A 13,257-nucleotide genomic window follows, 5' to 3' on the forward strand; every position below is an offset into this window, starting at 1 on the left:
CCAGGCTGAATAATTTATTAAAACTTAGCCGAGTCAGAGCGGCAAAACAAATACATAATTAATAAATACTTTTATTAAATATAAACCCCTCATTTATAACCTTGTGTTTGATAATTAACAGAAAAATAGTGACTATTAAATATTTATGGACACAGTGGCTTACAATGTTACAATATAACATTTCTCCCCCCTCCCCCTTTAAATAATAAAAGCTGGGCAGTATGTTCTACAGATCCCAGCTGGCACTTGCTGAGATCCAGTGAGGGAAATTCTTATAAAGAGTTCTCTCATTATTATTCTGAAGTACTTTCCCCTAGATTCTAGGAGATTCTCCCTCCAGGGAAAAAGTGGTTGGGAGCTGCCACCAATACAAGCTCCAAAAGTGCGCATAGATCACAAGATGTGTACACGGTACACACAAGTACTTGGTTTAAACCAGCTACTTTGAGCTGCTAAGAGCATAATCTATGATTTCGACCTCCCCTTTCTTGTTAGTCATGCCAACGGCTTCGTTAGACTGGGGAGAGGTACAAATGAACCAACCAGGAAAGGCTGCTGATTCGAATTTTGTGGTGTTTCCGACGTCAATTCTGTTGAAGATGAAGCGGCCCAGCTTGGATCTGTCAATGTCTTGGAGGATGTCTGCTGTCTGTCATTGAAAAGAGGATGGTGGGAAAAAGGTAAGTTTTCCATTGCTTCTAAAGCGACAGGTGTAAACATGAGCCCAAACCAGCATAAACATCATCTGTGCAAACCTCATTGTCCAGGCCTTTAATTACCAAACCAGACGGTCTCTTTATGACCTCTTGGCCATCCATCTTGTTTCTGGCTTTGTATTCTGCAGAATACACCCTCTTGGTTCTACTAATTTCCATGCCGGTGCTGCTTAATTGGTCGCAGGACCTGCTTCTCCTTAATGGTCTTGCCACCACTGTTTTGTCATGTGCACAACCATCGTTCTGCAGCATCGGAATGCTACTGACACATCTCTAGATCCCCAGATCAAGACTATGATGTTGGCCATCGATGCGGGGTATCGCTCTGGCATTTCCCTATGTCAGGTCAAGGGCTGATGTGTGTTTGGAAAAAGGAGATGTCTTATGGTTGCTTCCAACTAGACTTTACTGGGAGGTATGAGGAAAAGAGATTGATGGATAGAATGATTGATTTCTATCCTGCTGCTCCCAGCACAGCTAGCTCGCGATGGCTCACAACCAAAAAACCAGTCCCGTTCCAATTAAACAATCCCAATAAAACATCAGTTTACATTAAACAATAACAGCCTTGGTTGCTTATACTAATAACGTATATCAAGCTCTTCAGCATCAACACCTGATTTTTGTTACAGGGCCACAGGTAGTATCTAGTCTGGCCTGCAGATGATATGGAAAGGTGGTACATTCTGAAGCTGAACTGGGGGGCTGCAAGTGGATTCTGATATCCTTATTTTGAATAGTTGAGACTACTGTGGAAGTCCTCTTGCCAGAGTGTTCAGAAGTCCATTCTGATCTCCAGGGCTGAGCAGGGAAGCAACTCATGCTAGAAGTTTGCTCATGCACGCACAACGCTCCTTGTCATGCTGTCTCCTCTCCCTCCCTCTCGGAAAAAAACCATTTGATTGACAGGGAAGGGGTGAAATAATGGACTGAATCAGTGATCCGCTGATCAGAGTGTCTGTCCGTGGCATTCTGAATGAGGGAGCAAGCTGGGCATGCCTTACAGAGGATGTCATTCACCTGTAGGCGACTTGAAAGAAAGTGCAAGAGAGCAGATCAACAAGAGGGGGGTGGTGGGGGGTCATGGCAGACAAGCAAGTGTGGTGTAGTGGAAGTGAGCCAGTGAAAGTTGCTGCATTGCTTCCCTCAAGGAGTTCCAGCCACACAGCCCTTGCTGCTGACCACATGATTTGCCCTGCCTGGTTCCTCTTCAGCCCTTATCCATCCCAATGGCAAAGGGTAAGAAGCCACTCACTCACCTCCAACTGCAGCTCTGGCTGTCCTTCTGCTCCCTCTTTTGGCACACAAGACAAGCAGAGGTTGCTCCCTTTGATCCCCAGTGCAATAGGATTCTCTACATTGTCTTTTCGACGGTAGACAGCCATTTTTAGCTTCACTGAAAACAACAGGGAAATTATTTCAGGGCCACATTCATGGGGATGCTTCTGTTTGACGTAAAGCTGGGAAGGCAACTCATGTTTCTGGTGAGTTAGGAGTGACTGGGGATTTTACTTTTTGACTAGACTGATGGGAAGAAGAAAGGTGAAGCAGCTGGACCTTACCTGCATGAGTCATGTTAGGTTCTTGCAGGTGCACGGCCACCAGCTGTGCCGGCTGGTTGAGGACAAAGGACTTTTGCTTAATGTCTTGGATGTCATAGGAGATGGCACGTGTGAAGCGGTAAAGGGAATTGTTTGCGTAGGTGAATTCATTATTGTCGAAAGACACCGGTTCTGCAAAGAAAAAGACCAACCAGGTTTAGATTTCATTCTCACATTTCTCACAGTAGCCTGATTGACTCCTTCTAAAACTGGAAGGAGAAATGGAGGGAGAGCAGCAGACTGTGCAGTTGGGCCAGCTCTTAGTCCATGATGGGTCTCAAGCACCCTGTCCTCCTCTTCATGCATGTGGGGTCAAGGCTACGGGCTTCCCTTGGCCACAGAAAGCAGGCTAGCTGTCTGTCTGTGCTTTTACTCCTTCCCCTCCCTCATTCGACACGCCCTGGCTGATCACTCCGTACTTGATACTGTACCTAAGACGGCGTTTAGGATGTTCAGCAAATCGTCATCGGTGAAAACGGTGGCTTTTGCGTTCAACTTCATCTTCTCAACAGCAACCACTATCACCACAGCTTTCTGGAAGCCCTTGGTTGGGACCGTCTTGGAGATCTTTACCTGAATGTCCATCCCACAGGCGCAGTGGATTTGGGAACAGGAAGCACACTGTCTCTGGCTTTGGGAGGCATTCTGTGGGCAAAACAGAAACCAGCTGAATCCTTCTGATAAGCTTCTATCTCCTTGAACATCCTTCCAATAGAAAATTGCTCCATTATGATACTTTCTGCACCCCAGTGCGAGTCAGAGGCAAGAAAATGCCTCTGAGCTTTGGGGGTGGGTGGGTGGGTGGGTTTTCTTCTCCCAGATACAGGCCTGCCATCCATTAAGCAGAGCAGGCACAGTGCTTCAGTCCTATGCTACTTTTAGGGGCCCATAGGAAAATGTTTATTTTTTTTCTGACAGAACAAAAATGAAATATTTTAGGGCCCACAATTTTTTTTTTGTCTAAAATAGATTTTTTGGAAGTATTTTCAGTTGTATAAAAATAATATACCTGTGAATTTCATACTTTAGTGAACAATCCTATATTTGTAAAATTAATAATTTTTTTATGGCCTAGATAGATAATAATTTACTGTTAAAATTACTTCGGTATCATTTAAGAAATCAAAATGGGGAACACTCTGATATAGTGAGAAGCTTAGCATCTGTAAACAGTATGGCCAATATGGCCTTGGCCATAGGAATCAACTGAGGCCATATTTAGCCTCTGCACAGTTTACTTGTTGCAGGGGTATTTGGGCAAAAAAACCCAACAACAACACATTGGCCAGGCCTGGGTGATTTTCAGTGTAAGTTCCTCCTCAGAAGAGGACATGATTTGAGGGGAAATTAATCAAGAAATCATAATTACCTTTGTCAAGCAAGGCTGATCTTCATAGAAAGCTATCTCCTCATTCAGGCTGTAGAAAGAAACAAGTCAAACAAGTCTTAGAAAAAGTAATTGTTGTATTTTAACTAGAATCAGTCTTTACCCTATATGCCTATAAGGTTGGGCATTATATTTTGCTCTCATTTGCACAAGAAGATGCTCATGGGATTATCCCCCAATTTTAGAAACAAACTGGGACTCAAATTCCTTCATTGGCCTTTCTTAAAGAATCAGAGAAATATCATATGAAGGAAGGCTAATATTTTTGGTAGAAGGTAAAGTCTAGAGGTTAGGTGCCTGCTGCTGTGGTCCCAAATTCCTAATTCCCATGGATTGAGACATCCCTAATTTTCTATGGATTATATCTCGATAATATGGCATTTCTCTTTGAAAATGTAAATGCTTATTAAAGTTGCTGCACTGCAGTATCTGTAAACCGCTCTGGCAGGAGCAGTAAAAATAAAAGGGTAAGGGGTAAGTGGGTGGAGAAAGGGGCGGGGTGAGTCCAGGATAAAAACTCAAAGGGGCCAATCGGGAGCCACAAAGCAGCTCCCGATTGGCCCCTCTGAGTGTCAGTCCGGGGCCAAGGGGCCCAGACGCTCCAGGCCTGCTCAGAGCCCGTTGCTGAAGCCGCGGACTTGATGAGGGGGGCGGCCAAGGGAGGCTTCAGGGCAGCCAAAGGAGCCGGGCCACTCTGAAGCCGCAGGATCAGGCGGGGGAACACGCTGCTAGCTGGGGCGGGGGGGGGGGACTGCCTGCCAACCTGCACTCCCCCAGTCCACGCTCCTCCAGAACTGCTCGACTGTGGCCTGGCCTCTGCGCTTGGGGGGGGGGGAGACTGCCTGCCTTCCATCCCTTTCTGCCTCCCCTTCTTAATTCCTTCTTCCCATCCGTTTTCCCCCATTCTTTCTTCTTTCCTCCCATCCTTTTCTTTGTCTCCTTCCTTCCTTCCTTCCTTCCTTCCTTCCTTCCTTCCTTCCTTCCTTCCTTCCTTCCTTCCTTCCTTCCTTCCAACCCAACACTTTCAAGCATTCCACTCCACCCTATCACCATGCTAGCGCCGGTTGTATTTTCGGCTACAACGGGCTCAACCTACTAGTCATGCAAATATTTTGTTAGCAAATCAAAGTTGGGAAATGGGATATTTCACCACCCTTCTCAGGTAACTTCAACCGATGCAGCAACTCAGTGTTCTTTAGTTTCAAGAAGCAATGGAGAAAATCCCTGAGCATTGGATTGGAATTCAAGGTGTGACCCTACGCTTACCTGCAGAACTCCATCATCTCCTCCTGACATTCTGGGACTCTGGCCATCGTTGATTCTTGGCTAAAAAAAGACAGAAGTGAAGCCAGAGAACTATTTATTTATCAAAAGTATACTTAACATTTTAACCACAAAAATCATTTATGATGGCTTGCAATGAAGTCAGTAAGTTAAAGCAAGTAAATGTTCCGAAAACAAGTTACGCTAAAAACAAAAAGCAAAAAACAACCCCAAACTAGAAACTCATAAAATGCTTCAAATGAGGATCTTAAGGCAGCAGAACCTGAACTGACCCAAAACTTCGCAGCACTACAAATCTGAAGCCAAAATAAGCCACAAATGAAAACCTGGCATAACCCAGTTTTGGTGGGACGTTTTAGTGCTCTTTGAAGTTTCTCTGGGACAGAATTGTTTTTACAAATGCCTGGAAGGCCCCCCAAGCAGATATTGTACCTGTAGAAAGAAGAGCGCACCCCGGATCTCTCCAGAGTAGTGGATCCCTGGCTCTGCTGTCTTTGCTGGTGAGAATGTAAGCTGCTGCTACTTTCTCTGGCTTATATACCGGACTGCAGCCAGGGGTGGGGGGAGAAACCACCCATGTTTGGAACTTCCCCTTTGTCCCTCACTTCCGAGATCTTTTCTTGAGTTTCACAAGCAATTAAAATTCCACCTCGCCCTCCTCCCAAGAAACAAAGATATGGTTGCGTTGTGGAAGTAAACAACAATACACATATTGTGAAAACAGAGAATTTGGGTGGCCGTTCTTCTGTGGAGAAAAGAATGAATTGTGCATGATGGTATGTTTGGAAGAATACCTCCCCCCCCCCCAAAAAAAAAAATTCCATTCTGTGAGCCTCCAGAAGATTTTGCCCTGTTTAAATGGCTGGTCAGGGACTTCCTAGTAGGGTTATTAACAGCATGGGTGGCACAATGCAAGAAAAGAAATAATTCTTGTGCTTCCTTTCCGTTCTTGCTAGTTATCTGCTCCCTACCTAACTACCCCTTCCAGTATAATGCAACAGCTGTTACTTACCCATGGAGGGAGCAGCTGCCCAAATACATAATCCACTTTATCTTGCTTTGGGTCCTGTGTTGATCTGTATATGAGTGTCCTTTTGTGAAAGTGCACATGGATACTTACTGGCTCAACTGGACCTGTGCAGGATTGGTGACTTTCACTAAGAGTCAGGTGGTGTTCATGTCTAGGACACTGGAGAGATCCATTCTATAGGTGAGAAGGACGGACAGCGGCACAGTTTGGTTTGGTGCCCTTGAAATTTCTCCTTCATCCATTTTGCCTTTTAATGTTACTTGGATACAATATTACTTGACCATGTGATGATGTGGGCCCATTTGCTTTTCTGGGTATCCCTGGATTCTGTCTGATTGATCTGTGGCTTTTATTATTATTATTATTATTATTATTATTATTATTATTATTATTATTATTATTATTATTATTATTATTATTATTATTATTGGATTTATTTCCCACCTTGAGCCTATTGGGACAGGTGGGAAATAAATCCAATAATAATACTAATACTAATATTAATACTACTACTAATAATAATAATTAAAAAGCCACAGATCAATCAGACAGAATCAAGGGATACCCTGAAAAGCAAATGGGCCCACATCATCACATCAATTTTGACCCTGTTAAAATTCCCATTAAAAACATTAACTACCAACATGACAGCAAAAAAAACCCCATCCTATCACTATCAATACAAGATGGAGGGAGCAATGTACACTTCCAACTCCAGGGGGGGGGGGAGCGATTTCTCCGCATTTGTTCAGTACGATTCCACTAGAACTCCATGTGGGATGCTGATAAAGATCCCAGGGCAGCATATCAAGAGGTCAGAGATTCCATACTTAATGATGTGATAATCTCCCTCCATAATTTCACCTTTCTGGAACCTTTCATTTTATATTATTAGTATTCGTTCTTGATCATTTAATTCCTAGAAGCTGTACAGACCCAGCTATGTAGTTTCTATGAGTGAGTTAACATCTTACTGCAGTGGTTAAGACTGGTGGCCTCTGATCTGGAGAACTGGGTTTGATTCCCCCCTCCTCCTCCACATGCAGCCAGCTGGGTGACCTTGGGCCAGTCACAGTTCTCCCAGAACTCTCTCAGCCGCACCTGCATCACGGGGTGTCTGTTGTGGGAAGAGGAAGGGAAGGCAACGGTAAGCCACTTTGAGACTCCTCCAGGGAGTGAAAAGCAGGGTAGAAAAAGCCAGCTATTTTTCTTCTGTTTCTTAATTAGGGTCTTTTAAAAATAAGGCTAATGGGAATCCTCAGAGTAATCTCTGAGCTGTTTTGTAAAGTGGTTACTTTGTTTTTATCTTATGTTTGAGGGTTTTCCTTAAAATTAGGTGGCTATGTGATTGCCCCTTACCTCTACCGTGCCAAAATACAGAGTCAAGTAGATCCCCCCCCCCACAAATGGGGACATGGGGTGAGCCCAAATAGTAAAACATCAGCTTTTAAATCCTGGTATTGACCCTTGTGTCAGAGGAATCTCCTAGTCTGGATATTGTGGCATTCTAAATGGATCGTTTTGAAAATACTGTTGGGAGTAGGATTCCTTGCAAATGCTGGACCTCCCATTGCCAGTTGAGCATACTGGTGTATTAGATGATTGTCCTTACTCAGAAAATTGGTCCTTATTCAGGAAACTGGTCTTGTGACTTTGCTTGCAATAACCTTGCACTGACTCTTAAAATTCTGACAATATTGATGCAGATTTTAAAAGAACATTGATGACATCTCAGAGGAACAATGGGTTTTATGCAAAGGAAAATGCTGCAGTCAATGTTTCGCAAAAATGTCTCGCAGAAGGGGCTGCTTCATCCTGGCCTCCCTTGAAACTCATGCAGGAAGTTCTGTTGGGGTGCACAGACTGTCTACGGCAGCACCAGCTGCACACAAAATATTGTGACTGCATGAGACAGAATTAACAATGTCATCTTAGTCGAGGCATCAAATCGGATGCTCTCAGCGCCTGCCGTTTGCCTTCTACATGGGAGAAACACCACTGATGACTCACAGAATGGGAACTCTCTTGTTTCCCCTCCCCATTTTGCTGCCTGAGTCTTAGCTAATTTTACGAAATGAAGGAACCCTTGAGCAAACCTGGAAGTCAGGGATCTTCCTGGGCACACCACTGGCTATACGTGTTCACGCACTTGTCACTCAGCTGTGATCACGACCGCCAGAAAACTTCCTGTGCTGTGATATCACCCAGTTCCTGCCCCTTGGATTACCCATCCTGTTTTGCATACTGTTTTGGATGACCCAACAAGCCTTTTTAATCAGCCTAAATGAGAAGTTGTGAAATTGTGAGAAATCCGTGTTTCCTGCCTTGCCAGCAGCGAACTCGGCCTCTGATGACTCTGATGAGTTTTAGACTTATTGCAGGGTGATATGTTGGGAAAATCCCAGCCCCCCAGACCATCCGTCCTAAATGCCCTTGAAACATACATGGAAGGTCAGCTAGGCAGTGGCATGTGGGACATCACATGCCCCTAACTGAGCAGTAACACATTGCTGCCCCATTTCATTCCACGCTACAAAAACAGCAATAGTTTTAAAAAAATGTAATTTGATGTCTGGATTCTGGGCTAACATAGGACCCTCAGCACCTGACATGGGGAAGAGAAGACACCTTTGCAGCTGTTTCTTAACCTTTGGACCTGGAACTTGGGGGGCTGAAGGCTGGACTTGGTGACCACAACTCTGAACTTTCCCCAGTATGGACTGCAGCCACATGTCTGACTCCTTCTCCTCCTACATGGTCTTCTAACCACCCTGGGGAGTAGGTTATGCTGAGAGAGAAAGAGAGAGAGAGAGAGCGGGAGAGAGACTGGCCGGTTTTACCCAGCCAGCTTTATGGCAGGGAAGGGATTTGAAGCCAAGCCATGCTTCGCGTCTCCTCTCCTTTGCCTTGCCTTGAGCAACTGAGGATGGTCACGGTGTTGGGTGTGTGCTTGCTTTCCCCTCTTTTCTTCTGGCTCCATTTCACTGCCCCTTGTTACTTCTCTCTCTTGCCTTACCAGGGGCAGGGTGGGATGTTAAAAAGCCCTACCGCAAGCCAACCTAGTGGCAACAACCTCGAAGGATACAGGTTCACCTGCCACCTCTTCCAGTTATCAGTGTCTCCTGGGGACAGGAGAAGTTTACTCACCCTTGAGTTGTGGGCTGAGTCTGAGTTGAGTGGTCCTGAAGCCCGCCAAGACTCAGTCGGCTCTCTCCTAGCTGCCAGAATCCCTTCTGTGCAACACCTTCTCTGTTAAGTTAAAGGGCCAAGCTAGTATGCTGCAGTATAAGAAAAACCTGTTTTTCATAGCTGGAGTCCACTTTCCCTTGAATTCTGAGCAGCCTGCAGGGATGGTGACGTGGCAAAGCTTTACTGAGAACAACCAGATCAGTGCTGCTGTTTTAATAGGACAGTATATGCAAAGTGCAATAAGGGAAGAAAACATAATTCACCCTCGGGCATCCTGGGAATATAGTGGCATTTGTGGGGAAACAGCTCCAAGATTCCTTTAAGGCTCACAAATTCACACTGGGAAGCCACATACCCCTTCTTTTTGCAGCTGACTTTACAGTGACCCTATAGAGTTTGCAAGGCAGGAGACCTTCAGAGGTTGTTTGCATTTTCCTGTCACCTTAAAAAGGTAAAGGTATTCCCTGTGCAAACACTGGTCATGTCTGACCCTTGGGGTGACACCCTCTACCGTTTTCATGGCAGACTCAATACGGGTGGTTTGCCAGTGCATTCCCCAGTCATTACCGTTTTACCCCCCAGCAAGCTGGGTACTCATTTTACCGACCTCGGATGGATGGAAGGCTGAGTTGACCTTGAGCCGGCTGCTGGGATTGAACTCTCAGCCTCATGGGCAGAGCTTTCAGACTGCATGTCTGCTGCCTTACCACTCTGTGCCACAAGAGGCCCACTGTCACCCTATGGACCCCTTAATATCAGTGTGGCATAACTGGTATTTTGTGGCTCCCCAGCCAGCACAGCTGGAGTTTAGGATTGTGTTGTAAATCAGTGAAAGTAAATGATTTCCCTATCCCATAACCACGCACAATAAGCAGGTACCAGGGGTCAGCCAGGTCTCAGCAGTGCTGAGGGCTCCTCCAAGGAGGCCAGCATTGCCAGATCAGAGGCAGCAGCAGAAGTGCTCACCTTATGGCTGGATGTCAGCAACCTGCTGAAAGTGATGATGAGTTGTTGCAGGATTGAGTCTCAGCAGCTGGTATTTAACTATAAAACCTCTTAAGGGACACTGTTGGTTGGGGATGTGATGTAAGCAATAGATTGACGCTGCTTTACTTGAACTGTGAAAGCCTTGATTTTTTTTTGGACTGGATTATTGTATTTTCTTGACCTCTGGAATCCTGAACCTTGGTGTGAAATAACTTTGTATCTTGTCTTTTCTCTTGGGTCTGGCTGTTTGAAAGAACTGTGATGATTGCCGTAATCTACCAGCACCTGGCCAGACCATTTACAGTAGGTCTTGTGAAAGTCAGTGTGCATCTAGAGCATTTCATCATACCCTGAAGCATTTTTAAAGTGCACTGAACCTGGATGTGTAGCAAGCTGGGTTCATTTGCAAAAAAGCACACCTGTCAACATCTGCTACAAAAATAAATTCTCGCCTTGATGACCCTGTGCAAGTGAATTTGCTCTTAGCACTTTGTTGGCAAATGCAAACTTGAAAGAATGTCCAAGGCTGGTAAAAATCTCTTGAGGAACTTTCCAGGAAGGCATGTTTTATGTATCTATTTGTGTGGAGCAGAGGTTCCTTTTTCTGAATGGCCTTTGTTCAAAAATTGCCTTCAGTTTTCTGACATGCAGTTGTTCCTTCCTCTCATGCCTTATCGTAGAGATTTTGTCTTCACAAGTGGGAAGCTCAGCTTTATTTAATCTCAGAGCTCTTCCGCTTAAGCACCACCAGATGAAAGGGGGCCGTGCCTCTTCCGCTCATAGACTTAATTCTGTTTTTAGCTAGGTTAGATCAGCAGCCCTGGGCAAAGCCCAAGTTTAGGCCAAGGGGTGTGGAGATTTATGCATCGCTTATGGGGCCCTGTGATGAATGCTGTGTTTATCCTCCCTTTCCTTCAGGGAGCTCAGAGGGGTCCACGTGGTTCTCTCCCTGCCACCATTTTATCCTAACAACTCAGAGAGAGATCTACTTGAATTTAACTCAGAGAGAGAGAGAGAGAGAGAGAGAGAGATCATTGGCCCAAAGTTATGCAGTAAATGATTGAGGGTGCAGTATTCTGTGTAACAGGTATGATTTTGGATGAGATTATCACAGTGGTCTCAAGGCAGTTAACAACAATTAACAGGAATAATAGATATTAAAAGCTAGTCAAATCTTAAATTTTAAAAGATGAACCCAGCAGATTTATAGATTGCTTGAGGAAGGGGAATGGGGTTGACAAGGAGGACAACAATGGTAGGTGTCTATTGTCAACCATAAGTCCAGTGTAATAACAATGGATAAAGTGGCTAAATTTTTACAAATGGCAATTAAGGTGCGTGAATTTAAGAACCAATTGACTGTATTCTGATTTGTCTTATTTTTTATGCCAATAAAGGTTGTTGTTGTTAAAAAAAAAAAACTCCCACAGGGCCAGAATAATAGCTGGCAGAGTGTTCCACCAAGAAGGGGTGGGGTTGGTTGACAAGTGCACTTGTTTTGGACCAGGGACCACCAAGAAGTTCGCTGTGAGCGAGCATAAAGCTGTGGAACATGCCTTTCTTTGTGAGCAGCGTTAGTTGCCAAGTATGACTTCATCTCCACCTGTATGAGGGCTGTTTGGTGCTGCTGAAGGATGGCAAGTTTGCACATAGCTGGAAGCAGAACCCCAACTGCAGCGTCACAAGATGTTTAATGTTGTGCTGTGTATTCTCCTTAAACGACATGCCTTTGCCACCCAAAGGCAAGCAGGGAGGGTCGGTGGCTGAAGGGCCACGCATGTGCTGTGAATGCCAAACTCCACTCCCTGGCATCTCCAGGTAAAAGGATCACGTAAGAGATGATGCCAAAGAACCTCTACCTTGGAGAGCAGCTATCAGTCAAAGTTGACCTTTTGGATAAGGCAGTTTCATCTAGTCAAGAGCCTCGTCTAGGTCTACTCAGAGGTAATTCATCGCCACAAAAATGTTGTTTTCCTCCTGTTCCTTTATTTTAATCTAATTCATTACTTCCTCCAATCTGGGGATTTCTCTCCCGGGACTCATGAATAAGTAATTCATCCTCAGCCCTTGGAGTGGCTCAGGTACTCTCCAGAACGGTTTTATGGCGAGGCCAAAACAACTGCAGGTAATTGTTTTCAGTTTTATTGCCGCAAATTGCGAAAGCGAGGGAAAGCGAGCACGCCCCTCGCCGCTAAAGTTGATAAGCAACCATTTATACCGAAGCGCTTGGGGAGGGGGGGAATCGAAGGGGCGGGACCCCCGGGGGCGCTTCTGCGATCCAACCGAGGACTGCAAGGGCGCCCCCCTCCCGCCGCCGCCTAGCAGAACAACCCGGGCAACGCGCCCCTTTGTGTCTGGCCATCTCTACGGAGGGACCGGGGGGGGGGGGAGCTTGGTCGAATGCGCTTGCGCCGACCTTCTTGCTGCCCAGACGCCGGGCTCAGAGAACTTTTATGGGCAGATTCACCCAACAGTCACGCACCCACCCATTGGCGCATCCTGTGTTGGCCAAGGCGGGATAAGGCTTGTCCCCGCTTACGTCGCTGGGCCGGGCAGCGGCGTCACTAACGGGTCCCCTCCCACCTGAGGGCTTCCCTCTTTCAGCTGCCCCCCTTCTTTCTGGTTGGAGGCCGACCTTTCCTCTCCCCTCGCAGAGAATGGCCCATTGTAACGCTTCCTCTTTTTCTTTCGCTCATTTGCCTGCCCCTGCATTTATCTACACTAGAAGCCGGTTAAGGTTTCCCCATTTTTAACCCTCCATGGAGTTCGGAGTGGTTAGACTGAAAGTCAGTCATTGGTCCAAGGTCGGGATGGCAGCCTCCAAGGGGGACCTGGATACCTCCTGGCGTTACAGTTCCCCTTCCGCTGCCAAAAGACCCCAAAGACTGAGCAGACTGTGGAGTGAAGTTTCGGAGGGAAGCTGTGCTGGTCTGCTGTAGAATTCTTAGATTCGAGTCCAATATCACCTTACAGACCAAGAAGATTTTGGAGGTATAAGCTTTTGAGGGTCAAGACTCCCTTGTCTCAAATTCCTCTCGCTCCTTTCTCTCCCTCTCCTGTTCC

The 13,257-nt window shown here is 45.8% G+C and overlaps 1 protein-coding gene across 2 annotated transcripts; it reads right to left on the reverse strand.

The window, feature by feature from the left end:
* On the reverse strand, positions 1-9,255 carry IL1B (interleukin 1 beta). Of its 2 annotated transcripts, none has more exons than XM_077305967.1 (7): positions 9,166-9,255; positions 4,971-5,030; positions 3,687-3,735; positions 2,749-2,962; positions 2,279-2,449; positions 1,976-2,112; positions 1-649 (listed from the first exon to the last, which is right to left on the reverse strand). In XM_077305967.1, the coding sequence occupies exons 2-7, from the start codon at positions 5,015-5,017 to the stop codon at positions 440-442; spliced, it is 828 nt and encodes a 275-aa protein (XP_077162082.1). In that variant the 5' UTR covers positions 5,018-5,030; positions 9,166-9,255; the 3' UTR covers positions 1-439. The 2 variants fall into 2 exon arrangements, with proteins under 2 accessions (XP_077162082.1, XP_077162083.1); XM_077305968.1 differs by lacking the exon at positions 9,166-9,255 and adding an exon at positions 5,421-5,504.
* Between the last annotated feature and the right edge of the window lie 4,002 nt (positions 9,256-13,257).

The sequence above is a fragment of the Paroedura picta genome, chromosome 12 (assembly GCF_049243985.1).
Source record: "Paroedura picta isolate Pp20150507F chromosome 12, Ppicta_v3.0, whole genome shotgun sequence".
NCBI lineage: Eukaryota > Metazoa > Chordata > Lepidosauria > Squamata > Gekkonidae > Paroedura > Paroedura picta.

Excerpts from the sequence above, each read along its gene's own strand:
- IL1B (XM_077305967.1), bottom strand. The coding sequence starts at position 5,017 with ATGGCCAGAGTCCCAGAATGTCAGGAGGAGATGATGGAGTTCTGCAG. Across the intron at positions 3,736-4,970 it reads GAGATGATGGAGTTCTGCAG|CCTGAATGAGGAGATAGCTT; the intron begins GTAAGCGTAGGG and ends TTCTTTCTACAG. Across the intron at positions 2,450-2,748 it reads CATCCTAAACGCCGTCTTAG|AACCGGTGTCTTTCGACAAT; the intron begins GTACAGTATCAA and ends TTTTCTTTGCAG.